We start from the raw sequence: 23,582 nt of genomic DNA, 5'->3' as shown, positions 1-23,582 counted from the left end.
TTCCATTAATCAATTCAGGAAAAAGAAATCTTTCCCACATATTATCTTTTGGTTTGCCCTTTACTTGCCTATTTTTGTCTTTTAGTATATGATGGATACAATTTGTGACTGCCTTCCTTTCCCCTTCTTCCACCACTTTAGCTTATGCTCTACAACTCCATGTTGTTATCTTTCTAAGTTTCCTCTAGATGTCATGGGAAATTACTTTGATGCAATGGTAGCCTCCAAGTACACTACAAGCCAAGCTATCCCAGGGGTCATGGAATAGAAGGCTCACAGACCAGAGATTCTCAAATCACACATCCCTTTATAGCAAAAAGAAAGAGATGGGGTAAATTACCACACTTAGGATATGGGACAAATGGGAAGGAACACACTCCATGAATCCCAAGTTATGCAATGTTCATATGTGTGCACTCCCTTTCTCATTCTGTGTGTGTCTGCTGCATTAGTCTTCCTCACTGATGACCTGGGGACAGACTGACATTTAGGCAGGGAGGTCAACAGAGAGAAGGTACCTGGGGCCAATGATAGGTACTTACTCTGTTAAAGAGAAGCAGTGGCAAATATTCTTGGCCATAGGTTTAGTTTGCCAATTAGACAACAGCCAACAGCTATAGATATTATCAGCAATTCTTAGGTAGAGTACATTTGGGTCCAGAATATGGCCATGGGTGGCCCACGTAAGGGTGACACTGATGAGGGATAGAAGCAGAAAAATTCCACCTTTGGCCCAGAAGGCTGCCCTACAGCCTGCACAGTTTCAATAAGGATCAAATACATGCTGGTTGCTACCTTCTTAAAGGGTCTCATGACTGCCTGTACATCTTGACAATATTTAATATTGAACTGAATGATAAGCCCTAGGGAAATCTTGGGAAAGTAATTTTATAAGTAGAAATTCGAAGAAGACACATATGATCTAATATGCCCTGCACATCCCCTCCCCCTTGAACACTAAGCATATAACCACCAGCTTTATAGAGCAAAAGTGTAACTCCTTCTGCCCACAGGTCCTGTCCCATTGCTACTTAAATGAGAGACTGAAGATGTCTCAAGACATCTTTCTGGACCATTGTGTTCAATGATCCGACAACAACATGGTTGTCAGCCTAGAGGTGGCATGATCATGGTTTGGTCTTTCCATCCCTTTCCATCTATAAACAACACTCTTGCTTGTTCTATCATATATTTCACCTAGTCTATCTAGCTTTACATCTTTCAGGTTACTTAGTATCTATTTTTAGCAAATCTTATGAACTCTGCCTATGTCTCACAATCTACTTGCTTTCTCATTATCTATACTTACCACATCCTATGGGATTCATCCATCCCATTCTGTGCTCTCTAGCAGAACTGATTTTCTGTAAGAATACAGCAAATTAGCATTATATTAACCAACATTTAAATAGTTTTCTTAATCTATTCAGTGAAATGTATTGACATTATGTAGTCTCTATTATTTCACTATTTTCACCTTGCCTTTTCTCACTTTCCTCTCAGTTTTGGTCATTTTGAAAAGACAAAAGGGATTTTGTGCAAATTCCCCAAATAAATCAAATGTACTCAATTTTCTATGCATTTCCATTTGATAATGACATATAGTCTCTGAAATATATCTCTTCTTACTTTATATTCTAGGAAACCAATGCTTTAAGATATTTTAATGTAATCACAATACCCTTTAAAAAATCTATTGACAAGTGATATAAACAATCTTCATCCTTGTTTCTTATGTAGTCCACATATTTGACACACAAGGCTTATTAAATATTCTCTTGTGCCACAGCTACACCAGATCTTAGCAACTGAGCACACACACACACACAAAAAAAATAGACTTAGAAACTTTCTGCACCTAATAACCATAAATGAATTCCTAACAATGATGTAGATGCAGAATACTAACTGGCAGTCTCCTATTTCTCCCCAACACAGCTACTCACAACCAATCTTTCCAACAAAGCTCAGATAAGTTAGAGAGAGTTAGCTCTCATCAACAGGTTCACCAATAAACATCTATTGAGTGTGTTCTTTACAAGGCACTGGAAGAAAGCAGAAGTTATCAGCGGATTCTGACATTCATTTTACCTTTAGTGGTTTCCTAAAAAGTTCTACTAACCAAATGTTGTATTTTTTAAAAAGTCATTTTGGAGACTCTTTATCTGAGACTTTTTTTTACTCAATTATAAATTCATAAAATGTACAAGAAAGAAGGCATGTTTGGAGAAAAAAGACAAAAACATTAATATGCCTGGATGAGTGGGTTTATAAAGGAGAACAGAATGAAGCTGGGCAGGGTGGCAGAGTATTGCTCAGCATATAATGCTAAGTGGTGTAGATTTTTATCCCCTTGAACATAAACCTGTGCCGTCCAATAGAGTAGCCACTAGCCAAATATGATTAATTAAATTTAATTAACTAAAATCAAATAAAAATTCAGTTTCTTGGGTACACCAGTCAGGTTTCAAATACGCAGTGAATACATATGGCTAGTGGCAACTATATTGGTTAGTGAAGGAGCACATTTCCATTATTATAGAAAGTTCTACTGGACAGTCCTGCCCTATAGACATTGAGGAGAGTTGGAAATGATAAAATTATAATTTTCCAAAAATCTCCAGGAAGAATTTGATAAACTGGAAAATGGTAGGGCAATTAGTTTATGAACCAGGATGCACATCATACTTAGACCTTGGTTGCAGAAATGAAGACTAGTATGTGTGTTTGTGTTAGGGTTGGGGTCAGGGACAGAGCTACAGTCCGAGTAGATATGGAGGGTGAAGGAGGGACAGAGTGCTTCTTATTTAGGAAAACGGGTGGATATTGATCTTATTCTCTGAAATAGGAAACTCCAGGGGAGTGGGATATATATATATTTGAGACGACAGGGGTGGATGATGAATTTAGGTTATATCCTTGTTAAGTTTGAGATTGTGAGGGACATTCTAGTAAGATATACAATAGGCAGTTGGATATATAGATTTTGAAGTCATTCTCAAGGAGCTTAGGAGGAGATATATAAATGTTACATGGATTTATCATTACTTCCTTAAAATCAGTACCTAGAAGTGAAATTTTTTTCAAAGAGTATGAATTATATGTGGAGACTTTCCAAATTTCTTCTTCCTCCTTTCCCCACAACACACACTCCCTGGTGACCCTTACAATTGCCATGATGAACAGATGTTACTGACAGGCATGTGCAATACTCTACAGGTGAGTTGATGGGGTCTGGTGTTTTATAATTCATTGGTTGGGAGACAGATTTCAGAGTTATAACACTTCCTTTGTAAAAACTACAACCTTCTACTGGAACCCAATGGTTTTGCAAATACCATAAAGTAGAACACATTTGCATCTTTATTAGTTTGGGTGCCCAGCAAGAAAAGAGAAATCATTAAAAAAAATTCTAAACAGCATTTGCTATGGGGAAATGTTGACATAAGTGTTGAAGGCTAGAAGAGCAAAAGGGGAAGGTGAGATTAAATTAGAAATTCCTAATTGCTGGAAGTGGCTACCAGGCCTAGAGCTGGTAGAACAGAGGGTGGGGGTGGTATTAAAGTCTGAGTGCAAACTCACTGCTGAGGATGCTACAGGAGGATGGGAAAAGGGAAGACAGGGGACCACTGCAGGGGCTGCTGCAATTGGCTCTGGGACTTTTAAAGGGCACAGATGTCTTCCTGGATACCAGATGCAGAAAGTGAGAGAAAAGAACAACAGCCTTCCAATGTTCCACCTTATGATTTTCTGCCTGTGTTTCTTCTTGGGAGAATCATACAGAAAGCCATTTGACAAGGAAGGCTGAGAAATGTAGTCTGTAGACTCTCAGGCCAACTATCATCAGAGCAGAGTTTAGGTGAGTGTGTGGCTCAAAGACTACAGGCAAATAAACTACACCATGCTTTACCAGGGGGAAAAAAAAAGTAAACTACAAAAAAACAAAAACAAAAAAACCCCTGACTTATTTGGTTTCTATTCTTTGACAGACTTGATAAACTCTAGGGTCTATCACAGTAACTGTCATTTAAACAGTTGACTAAATATTTGAATGAACAAATGCCTATTCCTATCCTGATAAATAGTTCAAATCAGTACTCAACTTCCATGATTGGCAGGAGATGCAACTGATTTTTAAAGAAACACTGTAATTCATTTGTACAAGTTAGTATTGTCTTTTAACGTATTGGCCCCTTGAAAGTTAACATACTTTGAAATAGTGCTGTCATTACTCAAGGGATATTTAGAACTCCTTTGAAATTGCCTTTCAGAGCTAGTTCTTGAGAAATACATGATAATTAGTAGAATCTATCCCTGCCCACTTTTGGCCTAGTCTGAGTCACCTGGTTTTGATCTGGAGGATTTATTAAGTTTCAAGAATAAAGACTTGTTACTAATGTTGGTAAGTACTTGCCACAATTTCCAATTAAACTTGAGGCAACATGATGTCTTCGTCTACTTCTGCTACTTTGAATTTGGAATAAGACAACAAATGTGGTGGATAATAATAGCAGTAACTTAAGACCGGTCTTTACTGCCTTTCTATGAAGAGAGAATCACGGCTGTGCCCGGCTCACCCGCACCCTCCCTCATTTCAGTAGGCTGTTTCTATATCCCAGGGTTATTTCCAGCTAAGGCAAATGTATAGGCACAAATGTATAAACACAAAAAGTGGCCCTAGCCTCTGTCGTCTAGGACGTGAACCAAGACCACATTTTACTATCACCCACCCACTTCCCTAAAGGGAAGAATCCATATACTTTTCCATTTGCCATATCCATGTGGCATTTTGGTAAAATAGGAAACTTCTCAAGGGCTTGTGAGGTGTGGAGCACAGGCAAATGCAATGGTTTGTTCCCTGTCTGAAGGGAAACTCAAGTAATAAAAATCTTAATCAACACCTCCATGACACTATGGGCCAGGCTCTGTTTATTCTTTCAATCTTCACAGTTCTGTGACGTAGGCACTTTTATAACCCATTTTACAAATGAGAAACCCGGGGCTCACGGAGGTGATTAGCCAAGACTACTCATCTCGTAAAGGGCAGTCCAGGGTTCAAACGTGACACTCGGGTCCGAGTTTGTGCTTTCAGTAAAAAACTGCTAACTGCTATTCTGGCAATTTTTAAACCGTCAGTACTGGCAACTGGGGAACTAATGGAAAAGGGAATCTACGAAACGGTCCACACCTCGTATACAACGCTGATACACCAAAGAAGGCTGATGACCCCAGGGAGGGCAAGCGAGAGGACAGGAAGTGAGTCCGCCCTGGAGCGGTTTTGACAGACGCCGTTCCTGGCGGCAAAAGGGCCTCAAAGACCGCGCCGCCGCCACAACATCCCTCATTGGGTCCCTTCCAGGTAGCGTCAAATCGCGGGCGTCCAGAAGGAGGTGGGACTTCCGGGCTCGGTGGGGCCGATACTGGCCGCGCCGGAAACCTATTGAGGAAAGGCTGAGGGATACCCGGTGCTTGAAGATTCCGGTGAATCTTGTATTCCACAGACTCAGAAGAAAAATCGGGTGGTTTTTCATCCGCTAATTGTCAGGTTTTGGGGGCAGTGGGAAGCAGGAGTTGGGACATGGACAGCCGCTTGCAGGAGATCCGGGAGCGCCAGAAGTTACGGCGACAGCTCCTTGCGCAGCAGGTCCGCGGCCCAGGGAGGAATCGAGAATGCGCGTGCGCGGTTCCCTTCTCCCCCCCACCCCCCCTTTCTTCTTTGTCTTTGCCTACCCACTGCGGTACGTACTTTCCTGGTTCCGCGACTCTGTTCCCTAGGCCTGCCTGCCTTTCTTGTTCTTAACTCCCGCAGTAAGCCTCATATTCTCCATACTGTGCCGCGGTCGTTGTGTTGCTAAACCGAACGCCACGACTGGTCTTCAGCAACCATTATGGAATGCGCGCCAAGTGTCTGGCGCAGGGCTCAATTATGGGGATACAAAGCTTTGGTCTTTGTAAATAAATTACCGTAGTTCACACAAGGAAGAGTGACTTGTTATCCCTTGTTTCTCTAAACTATTTAAATGGTCTTCTTTGTCTTGCCTCTCTTAACACGTAATTCTTGATATTGTGGCTTCCTTGTGAAATAGGTTTATAGTGTTTTCTTTGGGATCATGTCTAAAGACTGCATTAGAAGTAGCCTGAGTGTAAATTTTAGTTTGTGCATCTTGTGTGTTTGCAGTCCGCTGTGCAGAGTACAGTATCTTCGTCATCACCCACCGCTGACATGTGAATTCTTACTCTGTATCAGTCACAGCAAACCCTTCAAATAGGTATCATTAACTTCACTTACTGAATAATGAAACAGTCTGGAGAGGTTAAGTAGTTTTTGGCCCGTGTCACTCACCGCTAGGCCAGAAAATTGAACCCAGTTTGTGTCTCCAAAGCTTGTCTTCACTGCTTCTCGTGTGTAAGTTAACACTTGATCAGGAGAGTACACATACAGAAAATGCAGGTGTAAACCTCTACTGGGAGTTTGTGTTTCACATCCTACCATTCATATCAGTAAAAGTGATGGAGAAAATACTAAGAGGTTTTAATGAGGCATCTTACTGTTATTTTTTCAGTAATGAATCTTGGTTTTAGTAAATGAAAATTTGAAACCTACACTCTTATGATCTGATGGAAAGGTTTGTGGTATAGTGTTAAAAATGTGGGACTTTGGAATCAGATCTGTTCTGTCCCTCTGGCATTAGGATCTGGGACAAATCAGGTATCTTTTCCAAGCCTTCTTCTTCCCACCTTTTATCAAGTTGTCTTCAAAATACTCAGTAGCTTTGTTACCACCAAGTAAGGTTCTTATTTTTGAGTTTTGAATTCTTTGACTTAAAATGCATTCATAAATAGTTATTTTTGTGTCTTACTATATACCAGGGGGCCTAGTAGCCACTGGCAATTCAACTATGTATAAAAAGTATACATAGTCTTTACCCTAAAAAAGCTTGCATAATGCATAAAACTTAATAATGGGTCCTGTTTATTAAGTACCTTCAATGAATCAAGACTGCTAAGCTTTTTATATACATTATCTTCAGTCATACAAGTCAGATGCTATTTGCATCTTACAGATGCAGAAAGTAGGCCTCAAAAGAATTTAAGCTACATGCTGAAGTCCACAAAGTTTGTAAGTTTGCAAGGTTCAGTTTTAGGCTTTGCATGCTCTTTCCAGTAGACTAGCTGCTCCCTAGTCTTCTAGTTGGTTAGGAACTATACCTCTTAGGTAAGGATGTCTGATATAATCAATGACAGACCTCCACTTTACCAACTAATTTCAGCCTTTCTTTCAATTGCTTTTCTCCATATGAACAACACAGATTACTCCCCCGAATGTGATTTGTGCAATTTATACTTTACGATTTTTAAAAAATTGTCCTCCTTCCTTTCTGATTTCTGTCCATCCACTGTAGCACAGCTCAGGTCAGAACATTGTAATGAAAGCTATCAGAGAGATCTTGATCTCTCTGGCTAAGGATCTTCTTCCACCTGGCTTTTGTTGTCCTTACTGTTGAGTACACTACTTATATTACTTATTGTTATACAGAATATAAACATCAGCAACTTACACCTGCTTTTTACTTAGCTGTAGCTTTATTCCAAAAAAAAATCGTATATGCTTTTGAATGATACCAAATTGTCCTAATTATTAAAATAATATATTTAGTGCTTCTGTAATGGAAAATCTATGATTTACTTATTCCAGTCATTCCACAGTTTTGTGAGAATTTTGACTTAAAGCACTTCTATTGTAATACATTGTATTCTAATGTAGTAGGATATCTAATTGGTTCATTCAAATATTGAGCATCTACTCTTGTGTCAGGCATTATGCAAGCTGCTGAACATACAGATACCAAGAAGACAGAGTTCATCTCCTTAGGGAGCTTACATGTAACTTGGGGAGAAGAAAACAAAAGTAAAGGTAAAAGAATTGAAGTGTAAAATAAAATAATTGGAAGTTCCAAGAAAATATTTGGAAGAGTTAAAATATCAGGAACATTTGATATAGTGTAAGAGATTTATCATTGGAGAAACCTTTGGGGAGTCATGAAGTAGGCAAACAAAAAAGGCAGTGGTAATTGTTTATTTTTTTTAAAGATTTTATTTATTTATTTGACAGAGAGGGAACACAAGCAGGGGGAGTGGGAGAGGGAGAGGCAGGCCTCCCGCTGAGCAGGGAGCCCGATGCGGGGCTTGATCCCAGGACCCTGGGACCATGACCCGAGCCGAAGGCAGACTCTTAACGACTGAGTCACCCAGGCACTCCAAGGCAGTGGTAATTGTTTAAGATCAAGGCTAGGGACTTGCTCTGATATTTTAGTATATTCCCTTTCCTGAGCTAAAGGGACTATTTAAGGCAGATTTCCTCGTGCGCTTCTTGTACTTAAAAATATTAAATTGTTCCTCATAGCCTATAAATTACATTCTGCAATTGTTCATTTGGCTTTTAAGATTTCCATGAACTGATCCCACTCTGTGTAGCCAGCTTATCTCAACTAGTTTTTTGTTGTATTTTGCAGAATTTCCCCAACTGCCAAACGGAATTTGCATTACCATTTTTTAGGTATTGTTAAAATTCAGTGTTGTGTCTATAAATCATTGTATAAAGACTTGGCTTGAATAAAACTGGATAGATACTACAGCACGGGATACATAAGATATAATATATGAGCTGATGGACGCAAAGTGTTAATGCCTACCACCCTATATACACTATATGTTAGCTGCTTTTTTTGTTACTGCTACTGTTACTAAATTGTGTTTTATTATTTACTTAAAAAGTAGAGGATTGGCTGAAATTGCCTTAATTTCAAAATATAACGAAGTATAAAATGCTCGCTAGCTCTCAGATTTGTTCCTAATTAACATGGTTTTGTTACAAGGTATTTCTAGTTTTTCCTGCAAGGTAATTAATCCATTTGCCTGCTGAGGTAGTTAGGGCTTTTTGGTTTCTCTGGGGATTTTTTTGTTTTCTTTCTTTTAATACCTGATATGTTAAATGTTGCTACACTGGCTGGAAAGGCTATCCAGTACATTATGATCTAATTTTTGGTTTTTGTCTTTTCTCAGTTGGGAGCAGAAAGTGCTGACAGCATTGGTGCCGTGTTAAATAGCAAAGATGAGCAGAGAGAAATTGCTGAAACAAGAGAAACTTGCAGGTCAGTTGAATAATTGTTTTTTTTTTTTTTTTTAGTGACATGTTAATATTGTGAAAGGGTTATTGTTTGTTTTTTTAAAAATTTAATTTATTTGAGAGAAAGGGGGAGAGAGAGAGAGAAAGAGAGGGTAAACACAAGTGGGGGGGGCAGAGGGAAAGGGACAAGCAGACTCCCTGCTGAGAAGGGAACCCGACATGGGCCGAAGGCAGATGCTTAACCGACTGAGCCACCCAGGCGCCCCTGGTTATTGTTTTGATAAACAAACAATCCTAGGTATGAAGTGTGTTGTTACGACAAGCATCAAAATAAAGATTTCAGAAATACTGGTTTTTAGTATTCATGAATTATGAAATACTTTCTGAATATAGTAAGTTCTCATTCATGAAGTAGTTAGAAAATGGAATGTTAGACTAAGAATTAGCTTATATACCATAAATAATTTTATTTACAGATCCTTATGAGAGAAAACATACTTTGCCCTGAAAGTGGTATTCATTTTTTAGTTCATAAAGCACTTAGAATTTTTCAGTATTCTGGTTATTAATTTGAATATCAATTTTGCTTAAGACAGATTAGAATGATATATAATGTAGAAGTTTCTTTTTGCCATACATCCATTATAAAAGCTTAGTTTCTGATTTGGTTGCTTTCTCATAAAAGTAAAATACACAATTACCAATCAGGTTTTGTGATTTTTTTTTTTATTTTATAAACTGGATGAATAGATACTACTTAATCAGAAAAAATGTGCCTTGTTCTGTTTCTGTAAACTGTTATTTAATATTATTAATAGCTGCCATTTATACATCTTTCTATATCTGTGTGTAACACTTCAGTTTTAATTTTCAGGGCTTCCTACGATACATCTGCTCCAAATGCAAAACGTAAGTATCAGGACGAAGGAGAGACAGATGAAGACAAAATGGAAGAATATAAGGCAAGTAGAGGACAGGGCAATTTTCTGGTCAAGAAAAATATAAATCCTTACAATAATAGATTCTTTTTTTAAAATTTATTTTTATTTTTAAGATTTTATTTATTTATTGAGAGAGAGAAAAGCACACAGAGGGAGAGTGCAGACTCCCTGCTGAGCAGGGAGCCCAACGTAGAGCTCAATCCCAGGACCCTGGGATCATGACCCAAGCTGAAGGCAGACACTGAGCCATCCAGGCACCCTACAATAATAGATTCTTATCCAGGAAAATAAATTTGATGAAAAGCTCAATTTTAAACTTTCTACAATAATTGTCAGTAGCATATGTATACAGGCACACCTTGAAGATATTGCAGGTTTGGTTCCAGACCACCACAATGAAGTGAATATTGCAATAATGCAAGTCAGATGAAATTTTTGGTCTCCCAGTGCACATAAAAGTTATGTCTATACTATCTTATATTTATTAAATGCAGTAGCATTAATGTCTAATAAAACAAGTTATATACCTTAATTTAAAAATACTTTATTGCTGGGATGCCTGCGTGGCTCAGTTGGTTAAGCATCTGCCTTCACCTCAAGTCATGATCCCAGGATCAAGTCCCATATCAGGCTCCTTGCTCGGTGGGGAGCCCTCTTTTCCCTCTGCGTGTCGCTCCCCCTGCTTGTGCTTGCTTTCTCTCTCTCTCACAAATAAGTAAATAAAATCTTTAAAAAAAAAACTTTTGCTAAAAAATGCTAGCCTTCATTTGAGCTTTTTAGCAAGTTTTAATCTTTGCTGGTGGAGGGTCTTTCCTCTGTGTTGCTGCAGCTTCCACATCAGCGCTTGCTGCGTCACCTTACACTTTTATGTTCTTAGTGAATAAACCTCATGAACTGATCCTTATTAGCTTCAGACGTTTCTTCTGCTATTTAAACCTCATGAACTGATCCTTATTAGCCTCAGACGTTTCTTCTGCAGCTTCCTCACCTCTCTCAGGCCTCATAGAATTGAAGAGAGTGAGGGCCTTGCTCTAGATTAGGCTTTGGCTGAAGGGAATGTTGTGGCTGGTTTGATCTTCTGTCCAGACCAGTAAGCTTTTTCCATATCAGAAATAAGGCTGTTTTACTTTCTTATCATCTGTGTGTTTACTGAAGTAACAATTTTAATTTCCTTCAAGAACTTTTCCTTTGCATTCACAATTAAGCTGTTTGGCACAAAGGGCCTAGGTTTTGGCCTGTCTCAGATTCCACATGCTTTCCTAATTAAGCTTAATAATTTTTAGCTTTTGATTTGAAGTGAGAAATGTGCAATTCTTCCTTTTACTTGAATACTTAGAGGACTTGTGGGGTTACTAATTGACCTAATTTCAATATTGTGTCTCAGGAAATAGAGAGGTCCAAGGAGAGAGAGAGAGACAGGGGAACCACCAGTTGGTGGAACAATCAAAACACAACATTAATTGATAAAGTTCGCCATCTTGTATGGACACGGTTCAGTGTGCCCCAAAACGATTATAATAGTAACATCAGAGATCACTGATCACAGATTGCTGATCATCGTAACAAATATGGTAATGAAGAAATTAGAAATTTTGTTAAGAATTACCAGAATATGACACAGAGACAAAAAGTGAGCAAATGCTGTCAGAAAAATGGTCCCAATAGACTTGCTCGATGCAAGGTTGCCACAAACCTTCAGTTTGTAAAACATGCAATATCTGCAGCATGCATAAATTGAAGCACAATAAAATGAAGTAGTCCTTAATCAGTTCAATTAAGATCTTTCAGTTTCCTCATTTTAATGTAAGAGGTGATGGATATAAAGCATAATGCCTAGTAAGCACTGGACAATAATATTCTTAAGTAAGACTAAGGAGGTAGATGTATCAGAAACTTTGGATAATGGGATCAAATTTTGAGTCTTTTTTGAGTTGCGTTATTCCATGTTTATTGGTAGGGTAGTACAGTTAAGATATTTTGAGAACCCATGGGCTAGACAATAATGTAGAACCGTTTCTGAAAGAGGCCGAAGGAAAAAACACAACTTCTAAACTTACAATTGCAATATTTAGTTGAAAAGGAAGTATTATAGACGAAAAACCTATCTCCATTTCTTTCAAGTTAATTGTTGTACAATTATATTTAATAGAGAAGAGAATGCATAGTTTCAGTAAGTTTCTAGGAAGTTCAGTGATGGTTTCCTAATCTCATAAATACTGTTTTGTGCATTGCATTTTGGTATATGCTAGTATGCAACTTAAATATAAGTGATTATTTTATTATCATTTTACTTTATTTACTTATTATCATATAAATATGTATATTTAACCATATACAGTTCCTGATATTTTAACATTTTTGATCTGTAAAAATAGTAGTTTCATATGGTTTTTAATAGAAATAAAATTGCCCCATTGGTGGCCATGTCTTTCATGATTTGAGCTAAATTCTAATATCTATAGTATGAGATAAATAGTATTAGACAATTCAGTCAACAAAATCAGTAGTTAGAGACAGGTATTGATGAGAATGAAAAGGAAATTTTTATTTATTGTAAAAATAACTAGATAATGATAAGAATGCAAAGACTTCAGTGTTTGACTTTAATGATAATTTGAAAAATTATGTCTTAAGGAAATGAAATATTTATATTGAGTCTTGGGGCACCTGGGTGGCTCAGTCGGTTAAGTGTCTGCCTTTGGCTCAGGTCATGATCCCGGGGTCCTAGGATTGAGCCCCACATCAGGCTCCCTGCTCATCAGGGAGCCTGCTTCTCCCTCTCCCCCTGTCTGCCGCTCCCCCTGCTTGTGCTCTCTCTCTCTCTATCAAATAAATAAATAAATAAATAAATAAATAAAATCTTTAAAAAACAAAATATTTATATTGAGTCTTAATACTCAAGATATCATAAGTACATAAAATATTCCGTCTATACATAAAATGTCTACTTAATCTTCCTTTTCCAAGGATGAATTAGAAATGCAACAGGAAGAAGAGAATTTGCCTTATGAAGAAGAGATTTATAAAGATTCTAGTACTTTTCTTAAGGTAAATAAATTTTCATATCATAACCCTTCACATTTCAGCTCTATGCATGAAAAAATTTTAAATACTTATTTTCAACATTTTTTCAGTTATTGAGGAATAATTATTATAAAATAAAAATCATTTAAAATTATTCTTGAAATAGTCTTTTGATACTTGGCTATTTAGGATGAGATAATGCTATATCAATGTCTGTAGCTACTAAAGAGTAATACTGTCATTTTAGTTGTGTTTTTAAATATTCCTAATTTTTTTTAATCTACGTATCAACTTCTATTTTGTATGGCCTCATAACAAAAAGTAAAGTACAGAGTTAGTGTATCTGCCATTAGAGTAAATGCTCTTAATTTAATTTTGACTTTTTCTTTAGGGAACGCAGAGTTTAAATCCCCATAATGATTACTGCCAACATTTTGTAGACACTGGACATAGACCTCAAAATTTCATCAGGGACGTAGGTATGTTAGATTTGTTGGGAATATGCTATTGCTAACTCTTGATTACATGCATGTAATTTATCCATTTTGTGGATTATTTCTAACAAAATTATTTTTCCTGGCTTGGCTTTTCTAATTCCAAAATTATTTCTCCTGGCTTCCTGTTTTCATTCTGCATACTTCCAGTGTACCCTCCTTTTCCTTCCAGCAGGGTTACTCACTCCCTTCCTTCCTTCCTCCTTCAGTTTGGTTCTGTGACTATCCCTGCATTTTTATTTTACCTTCATTTATTTCCTCTTTGATGCTTTTCCTTTCATTTGTAGGCTTGATTTCCTCACCTGTATTATTTTTTTACTTATCTTTAAAGAATTTAACATTTCTTGCAAGGTGGGTCTGTTGGCAACAAATTTCCTCAATTTTTATTTTTCTAAGAAAGTCTTTATTTCTCTTTTAGTTTTGAAGAATAATTTCACAGAGTATAGAATTCTTGGCTGGTGTTTTGTTTTTTCAACACATTTTAAATATTTAACTCCAGTCTTTTATTGCTTGCATATTTCTGAGAAATTGGATATAATTCCTATCTTTGTTCTTCTGTAGGCATGGTGGTTTTTTCCCTCTGATTTCTTCAGGATTTTTTTCTTTATCTTTAACGTTCTGTAGTTTGAAAATGATATGCCATAAGTTTAGGGGTTTTTTGGTATTATACTGTTTGATATTCTCTGAGCTTCCTGGATCTGGTTTGTTGTCTGACATTAATTTGGAGAAGTTCTCAGTCATTATTATTTCAAATATTTCTTCTCTTCCTCTCTCTTGTTCTTCTGGCATTTCTGTTACACATGTTACATCTTTTGTAGTTGTCCCATTGTTCTTGGATTTCCTAACTTTTTATTGTTTTTTCAGATTTTGTTCTCTTTGCTTTTCAGTTTTTGAGGTTGCTATTAAGATATCCTCGAGCTCAGAGGTTCTTCCCTCAGCCCCTGTCCAGGCTACTAATAAGTCCCTCAAAGGCATTACCCCTGCATTTTTAAAAACAGCTTTATTGAGATAATTCATCTACCATATAATTCACCCATTTAAAGGGTATAATTCTGTTTTGTTTTGTTTTTAGTCAATCCAGTTTGTGCATTCATCACCACAATGTAATTTTCATCTCCCCTAAAGAAACTCAGTACCCATTACTAGTCAGTTCCCATTGCCTCCTCCTCATCTGCCCCCAACCTTAAGTAACCATTAATTGACTTTCTATCTCTTAACAATTTGCGTATTCTAGACATTTCATATAAATGGAATTGTACAATATGTGGTATTTTGTGACTGGCTTCTTTTCACTTGGCACAATGTTTTCAAGGGTCGTTGCTGTTGTGGCATGAGTCAGTACTTCATCTATTTTGACTGCCAAATAATATTCCATTGTATGTATGTACCATATTTTGTTGATCCATCCATTTGGGTTGTTTCTACTTTTTGGCTGTTATAAACAGTGCTGCATCAATATTCATGTAAAATTCTTGTGTGAACATATGCTTTCATTTCTCCTAGGCATATATCTAAGAGTGGAATTGTTGGGTCATGTGTTAATTCTCTGTTTAACTTTTGGAGGAACTGCACAATTGTTTTTCAAAGCAGCTGTACCATTTGACATTCTTCCCAACAGTGTATGAGGGTTCCAGTTTCTTCCCATGCTTGACACTTAATATTATCTGTCTTATTAATTATAGCCATCCTGGTGGGTATGAAGTGATAATTTCGCTGTGTCTTTGACTTGCATTTTCCTAGTGATTAATGATATTAGGCATCTTTACATATGTTTGTTGGCTATTTAAGTACTTTGGAGAAATATCCAAACTCTTTGTGTATTTTTTAAGTGGTTATTTGCCTTTTTATTATTACATTGTAAGACTTACATTCTCAGTCCAAGTCTCTTATCAGACATATGATTTGGAAGTATTTTCTCCCATTCTGTGGGTTGTCTTTTTACCTTTTAATGGTATAATTTACAACACAGAAAAAATTTTAATTTTGTTGTCATCTGATTTATTTTTTCTGTGTTGCTTGCAAGCAGTGTTACTCTTGAAGTAGAAACTGATTTTAGTGTTTTCATGAGCAAAATTTAGCTGTAGCATAAATGTTAAGATAATGCTAAGTGAAATAAGCCAGCCATGGAACAAATATGCAAATACTTAGGTACCTAAAAGAGTATATGTAATATGATTAATACTTACACTTTTATGAAGTACCTAACATAGTCAAACTCACGGAATCAGAGAACAGTGGTTATCAGGGGTTGGAGGAAGGGGAAAATAGGGAGTGTTACTGAATTGATATAAAGTTTCAGTTATGCAAGATGAATTAGTTCTAGAGATTTACCGTATAGCATAGTGCTATACAGCAATGCTGTTGACTATAGTCAATAAAACTTTAAAAATTTGTTAAGGGTAGAGCTCATCTTAAGCGTTATCACACATGTACACGCGTGTGTGCACACACACACACACACACACACACTCACATACACACGCACACCCAGAGGAACACAAGAAAACTTTTAGAGGTGATGGATATGTCTGTTGCCTTGGCTGTGAGGATTTCACAGGTGCATGCCTATGTCTAAATTCATCAAATTGTGTACATTAAATACGTGTGTTTTTTATATATCAGTTATACTTTAGTAAAGCTGTTTTTTATGATAGTTGTATAACTGAATTTCATTATCCACCTTTCTGCCCTTAAGATACTTATTTCCCCACAGCCAAGATAAAGTACTTAGGAAACTTACGGATTGAGAAAAACTTGCACTTTCTGTTTTATAGAAGAGTGAGAGCCAATTCTACTGTGATTAAAACCTGACTATATAGTAAAGTCTTTAAACTTGTTTTATTTGCAATTGGTTTTATAAGCACTGATTGAAGAGGCTTTACAAAATCTTTCACTTTTACTCTTTGATATTAAAGTTATTACTCTGTACTTTTGGCTTTTAAATTAAGATGCTTATATGATTTATATTGTTAGGAATATGTTTCTTGGGGTGGGGGGGAACCAAATAAAAGCTTTTAGGAATCTTTGACATTCAAATCCTTACTTATCCCTACAGTTGTTTAACAGGCATTATGCTGCTTTACCTAAAATCTCTTCTTTTTTTTTTTACCCAGTTTTTTTAAATTTTTATTGTTATGTTAATCACCATACATAACATCATTAGTTCTTGTTGTAGTGTGCCATAATTCATTGCCTAAAATCTCTTCTGAGCTCAAAGATCTAAAACATTTTTGAGAACATGGGAACAGTGAGTCTCCTGTTTTTAAGTACCCTTTGTAGGACTTATATATGTTTTTTAAGTTCTTAAGCCTGAAAATATATATGGAGATTTGGTTTATAATAATGTGGAGATATGAAATCTTTAAAATTATAAGTATTGATACAAGAAATACTCATAGAGAAGACAACTTGTCTTGGAAATGAGAGGTAGTCTACTATTAGGGACTCATTATCTTCTTTACTAGATTTGTTACAGGATTGTGTCCATGAGCCATAGCCAGTTAATTTAAGATCATCAGCAGTGTTTCTCTCATCTCTAACTATTCTTTGTTTCTTTCTATATGTAATCATAAGAAAGAATAGAAATACTCATTTTCTCTGCTTTTGATAACTATTTAAGAAGCTAAGTACAAACCTCAATAATCACTAGCTTCTTAAGGAGAAAGAATTCTTTTAGCTAATAGAAAGGGGGGAAAACATGGTAGAAGAAGGCAGTTGTTCTTTTCTTTCCCTCAGAACAGAATGGCTTAACTTAATGCTGTGAGCAAATTTAACTTAAATATGAGAGATTAAATGGTTTATTGATTTGGACTGGAACATCTGGGTTTTTGCCTGCATGTGGGATTTAGGGTCATTAGATATGAAATGTATATATAAAATACCTTAAAATATTCAAAATTAACTTTTTAAAAGGACACGAGAATAAAGTGTTAATTGTGTATTGTTTTGTTTTCCTGAGGGAGCTCATCACCTTTGAATTCACTGATATCAACTTCAGTTGTATTGAAATTTATTATTTACTATTTTTTGTCCTCAGGTTTGGCTGACAGATTTGAAGAATACCCTAAACTGAGGGAACTCATCAGGCTGAAAGATGAGTTAATAGCTAAATCTAACACTCCTCCTATGTAAGTGTGTTTTTTCAGTTACTTTTTATTCCCAACTCAAGCTTAAAATAGCAGTCTTTTTATCCGATAGCCTTTCTGTTTGAAAAAAAATTCAGCACCTATTTAATGTTAATAGACTGTTTTCTTTTGTATTGTAAAATAGATTCGTTTGACATTCCAGTGCTGAGTACACTAGTAGGCTCTCATTTCATTTTATTTTTTCAGTTTTCTAGACAATTTCCTTAAAGTGTCTTTAATTTTTTTTCTTAGAAAATCATTCATGTTTGTTGTATTCTTGAGTTTCTTAAAGTGTTTTTAAATGACTTTTCCTCTCAAAAAGCAGTGTATTTATTGAAGGAAATTTAGAAAACTTAGGTGAAGGAAAAGAAGAAAATAAAAATTAATTATAACTCAGCATTCAGGGATACTATTCTTAACATACTGGATTATGAAAATTCATTTTAACCTTTGCTAAACACAATAATGTTTTCTTCAAAAATGTGTAAAAAGTCTTTGAAATTGGAGAATCTACTTAATTCACATTAGCTTACTTTGAACATTTTATACATTTAACAATTTGCTAAAATGTATACTGTTAGTGATTAGAAGAATCACAAAGAAGTCCGAGTGTGTGGAGAAAAATATTAGCAGATTCTAATATTCATCCAATTTAAAAAACTGTTAAAGTATTTTATATTTAAATTACTTTCATACTATGTGTAAAAAAACCTTTCAATAAAGGCTAGTCATAATTTATACTAGGTAGCCAGGAAAGGCTATTAATATAAACAGTTTTACTAACAAACAAATTGATAAAAGAAAATTACACCCATCTTTAGAAACAATTTTTTAGAGGGAGGATTTTAAAGCTAACAAATAGTTTTTCTAACTTAACAATTAAGAAAAAACTAATGTTCAGATTAGGATGAAATGGGGCTCAGAGACTTACATACTAGTATGGATTTTCAGTGTCAAAATGAGAGAAGTACATTCTCGATGTACATAGGGGAATATGATTTTAGTTTGTAGTGTGATTATATCCATCTTCTAGAGAAGAGTATTGGTAGATGGTTTAGTGTCTATACTGAAGAAAGATACTCCTGCATAAAAAAGTATTTACTAATTAGTTTATGATTACTTTGTAAATAGCGTTTAGTAATATTTAAGAAATTCCTTTCATTATCATCTGTAAGGTATTTGAAAATCTCTTAGTCACTTTTTATGCCTTAATCAAATAGGTACTTACAAGCAGATATAGAAGCCTTTGACATCAGAGAACTGACACCTAAATTTGATGTGATTCTTCTGGAACCCCCTTTAGAAGAATATTACAGAGAAACTGGCATCACTGCTAATGAAAAATGCTGGACTTGGGATGATGTATGATGAAACTTTCTACATTGTAATTATTTTTCAAATGAATATTTATTTGATGAGAAGATTATAAATATTCCTACCTTTTTAGGAATCGTAAATATATAGTATATAATGTGATGGAAGATCCAGGGTACACTGACAAATATTACACTATCTTTGGTCTGATTCTTCTTTTTGGGGCGGAAGTTGAGCAAGTAGTAAGTACTCTGTAGAAGACTCACGGTTCCAGTTTTAGAGTTCTTGAATGTATAGCCAGAAAAGTCTAAAGCCAGAATGATTGATAACTCTGCATTTGCTTAGTTTTAGTAAACATTAGAGTATAATAGATATAGATATAAAAAAACATGATTTCTTTTCAAGGAACTTACAGTATAATGGATAAAAAAGATACATAATTTCAGTACAATTGTGATAAAATTACATTTTCCTAAATAAAATTAGGCAAGCTGATAACTTCAGTCAGTTACATAAAGTTATCTGTTTTTACCGATCAGTAACAAAAATAACAAATACTTATTGAGTACCACTCTGGGCTAAAGCAATGTGGTAGGTACTGGAGATTCACAGATGAATAAGACCTGGTACTCTGGCTTAAGGAGCACCTAGTTTAATGGGATAAATATTGACCTAAACAGATAATTGCATTATTATTTTGTTAGTTCCATGATACAGGACTGTGTAAGATGATCTGAGAAAAACTGACCAAGCCTTGGAGGATGGGGTAGATGAACAAAAAGGAGGTGATATTTTAACAGGATAAATAGACTAGTTGGAATTGGCCAAATAAAGAAAAGGATGGGATGGTGATTCCAAATGGAAAGAACAGTAAGAGCAGAAGGGATGGAGGCAAAGAATATCTGGTTTGTAGGTTGATGTTAGAACATAGATTGGGCCTTTCTTGAGATGATGTCTTCTTAGAAGCTTAAGCTCTCATCCTGAAGACATTAAGGAGTCTTTGAAGGGCTTTAACCAGTTTAGTTAAATGGTCAGATTAGTGTGTGGAGTATGGACTAGAGGAAGAGTCTGGAAAGGGGAGAGCAGTTAGAAGACTGTTGTAGTAGCCTAGTTAGGGGATGAAGGGACCTTGAATAGGGTGATGGTAGTAAGAATAGAAAGGTGATAAATTCAGTAATGTGTAGTAGATACTGTGGTGAGTTCTAGTGATTGGGATGAGGGGGGAGAGTTAAGGATGACTCAAAGGTTTGAGTCTTGGGATAAGTAGGTTGAGTTTTCACCAGTTGAGAAAGAGTGAGTTTAAGAAGAGCTGGATTGGAGGGATTAGATCATATGAACATGTTGATTTTGAGGTGTATGTAAGACAGCTGTGTGGAGGTTGTAATAGGAATATGTCATTCGAAGGACAGACAGATCTGTGTCTCAAAATACAGTTTCAGAAGATTAGCACATCAAACCTATGAGAATAGATGAATTTGTCCTGAGATAGGGTCTTAAGATAACATGTGGGTTGACAGTAAAGCCTCAGGAAACTTTTACATTTAAGAGGCATATATAAAAGAGGTCAAAGGAATGGGTCAAAGATGAGTAAGGAGAACCAAGAGTATGAACGACATAGGGGCCAAGGGAATAGGGAATTCCAAAGAGAGAGTAGGCAGGAGTGTTGAGCACAGAAGGGGAGGTTGGGAAAGGAAAGGACTGACATTGTAAGATGGTTGTTTCATAGGAGATGGTGCTGAATCCTTGCATGTCCTCTTCTGTGTTAATGATAGTTACTCTTATTAATATTATTTAATCTTCAAGATATACCTTTAGTTTTTCCTCCTTGAAGCTTTTCCTTTCATCTTCAATCCCTCTGACATTTTTTATTTACATTTTTATGGATCTTACCACTTTGAAAAAGTTTTTCCCATCCTCTGATGATAAATGTAATTTGTGCTTATTGAAATTCAGAAAGGTAACAGTGTATAGTATTCTAAAGACATAAATGACTTAATACTCTTGGTATTTATTGCTGGGAAATTTTCCGGAGAGGTTGCACAAATTTATGTTCCTTCCAGTAGTGTTTGAGAAATATCTATTTAGCCATATCTTCATCAAAATTGATTAATATTATAAAAACAGTCTTTGTGACTTTAGTAAAAAAAAAAAGAAAATTGAAAAAAATCTCATTATGTCTTTGATTAGTGTAGTTGATCCGTGAACAATGTGGATTTGAACTGCACGATTTCACTTCTACATGGAATTTTTACAGAACAGTAGCTTAAATGTATTTTCTCTTTATGATTTTCTCAGTAACATTTTCTTTTCTCTAACTTACTTTAAGCATAGACTATAAAATACATATAACATACAAAATATGTGTTAATTGACTGTTTATGCTATCAGTAGGGCTTCCAGTCAATAGTAGGTTATAAGTAGTTAAGTTTTAGGGAGTCAGAAGTTACACTCGCATTTTCTTTGCGGGATATGGATTGGTACCACTAACCCCTGCATTGTTCATGGGTCAGCTATAACTAGGCTGAACTTTATTTTCTCTGGCCAGTCTCTAAGGTTTGGTCAGTGAAGGCACAAGAGCTTCAATTATATGTGACAGACTAATAGAGTTTGTGAAATAAAGGAACTCCATTTTATATGCATATTCTTGATTTCACTTGAATTTCACTGAACTCTGGCTGGCATATTGAAATGTTTTGTCTGGCCCAAAGCCCTAAGTTCTTAACCTTTATGTGGTAATATCCTAAAGAAAGTGCCAGTAGTTAAACTAATACAGAAAATGTAAATAAGAAAAGTGGATTTCACAAGTATTCTCTTTCACATTAGAGAGTCAGTGGTGGTCAACACATTTTGGTAAAGGATATTATTTAAAATACCAACACTTAGCATTTAGAACCGCAATGTCAAGAGAATAATTTGCTTAATGTTCTTCACCAATGTGTGTCATCACTTAACTTTTTTCTGTTTCATGTATAAACATGTAGGAGTATGTGTGTGTGTTACATATTTACTTATTTATATTCCTATGAGAATATTAGATGAGATTTCAAGATTTAGAAAAGTCAGAATATAAAACTCACTAGGCTTAGACATATTGTAGCTTATTTCCATTATTACTGTCAAATGTTTTTCTATTTAGATTAAGTTAGAGATGATATGGTTATAACTTAAATGGATCTGTTATTAAAGATTTTTTAAATAAATGAAACACAAATATTTGCTTAAACCATGGTCTCTGAAACTTAACTGTGGCAGAAAACTAGAAGAAAAAGAATATATAAAATGGTTAGTTTTACAGTTTTTTATGTGGCTATGTGGAAATTTACAGATTTAATTATTGAACAACTTTTTTTTTTTTTAATGTGACAACACAAGGGAAACACACACATATAAGGGAACAACACATACAAGGGAAACAAATTATAGATTAATTTTTTGTTTGTTTCAAGTTTTTATTGAAATTCCAGTTAGTGAACATAAAATGTAGTATTAGTTTCAGGGGTAGAATTTAGTGATTCATCACTTAATACAACACCCAGTGCTCATCACAACCAGTGCCCTCCTTAATGCCCATCACCCATTTAGCTCATCCCCCACCCACCTCCTTCATCAACCCTCAGTTCTCTATACTTAAAGTCTATTTTATGGTTTGCCTCTCTCTTTTTTTCCCCCCCATGTTCATTTGTTCTGTTTTCTAACTTCCACATATGAGTAAAATCGTATTTGTCTTTCTTGGACTGACTTATTTTGTTATCATAATATTCTCTCGGTCCATCCATGCCATTGCAAATGGCAAGATTTCATTCTTTTTTTATGGCTGTGTAGTATTCCATTGTAAATATATATCACATCTTCTTTATTCATCAGTTGATGGACATCTGGGCTCTTTCCATAGTTCGGCTATTGCTGACAGTGCTGCTATAAACATCGGGGTGCATGTGCCCCTTCAAATAAGTTTTTTTGTGTCCTTTGGGTAAATACCCGGTAGTGCAATTGCTGGATCATAGGGTAGTTCTATTTTTAACTTTTTGAGGAACCTCCAGACTGTTTCCCAGAGTAGCTGTTTGCACTCCCACCAACAGTGAATAAGGGTTCCCCTTTCTCCGCATCCTTGCCAACACCTGTTGTTTCTTGTGTTGTTAATTTTAGCCATTCTGACAGGTATGAGGTGATATCTCATAGTTTTTTTTTATTTTATTTTATTATGTTAATCACCATACATTACATCATTAGTTTTTGATGTAGTATTCCATGATTCATTGTTTGCATATAACACCCAGTGCTCCATTCAATACATGCCTTCTTTAATACCCATCACCAGGCTAAGCCATCCTCCCACCCCTCTCCCCTCAATGGAATATTATGCAGCCATCAGAACACCCAAAATCTTGCCATTTGCAACGACGTGGATGGAACTAGAGGGTATTATGCTAAGCAAAATAAGTCAATCAGAGAAAGACATGTATCATATGACCTCACTGATACGAGGAATTCTTAATCTCAGGAAACAAACTGAGGGTTGCTGGAGTGGAGGGGGGTGGGAGGGATGGGGTGGCTGGGT

The 23,582-nt window shown here is 35.8% G+C and overlaps 1 protein-coding gene across 2 annotated transcripts in view; it reads left to right on the top strand.

Moving 5' to 3' along the window:
• Positions 1–5,418: 5,418 nt before the first annotated feature.
• The window catches only part of METTL14 (methyltransferase 14, N6-adenosine-methyltransferase non-catalytic subunit), a 33,156-nt gene continuing 14,992 nt past the window's right edge, over positions 5,419–23,582 (top strand). For both annotated transcript variants that reach the window (XM_088021060.1, XM_028087398.2), the window contains exons 1-7: positions 5,419–5,644; positions 9,064–9,152; positions 10,002–10,089; positions 13,036–13,116; positions 13,484–13,571; positions 17,623–17,713; positions 18,931–19,072. In XM_088021060.1, the coding sequence (XP_087877186.1) occupies positions 5,579–5,644; positions 9,064–9,152; positions 10,002–10,089; positions 13,036–13,116; positions 13,484–13,571; positions 17,623–17,713; positions 18,931–19,072 (645 nt within the window). In that variant the 5' untranslated portion in view covers positions 5,419–5,578. The remainder of the gene's footprint in view (positions 5,645–9,063; positions 9,153–10,001; positions 10,090–13,035; positions 13,117–13,483; positions 13,572–17,622; positions 17,714–18,930; positions 19,073–23,582) is intronic.

Source organism: Eumetopias jubatus, unplaced genomic scaffold (assembly GCF_037043125.1).
Source record: "Eumetopias jubatus isolate StellerSeaLion01/CBP00866 unplaced genomic scaffold, mEumJub1_p1.0 scaffold_2, whole genome shotgun sequence".
NCBI classification, from domain to species: Eukaryota; Metazoa; Chordata; class Mammalia; order Carnivora; family Otariidae; genus Eumetopias; species Eumetopias jubatus.
Note: the sequence above shows the minus strand (reverse complement) of the source record. Positions and strands in the feature narration are given on the sequence as shown.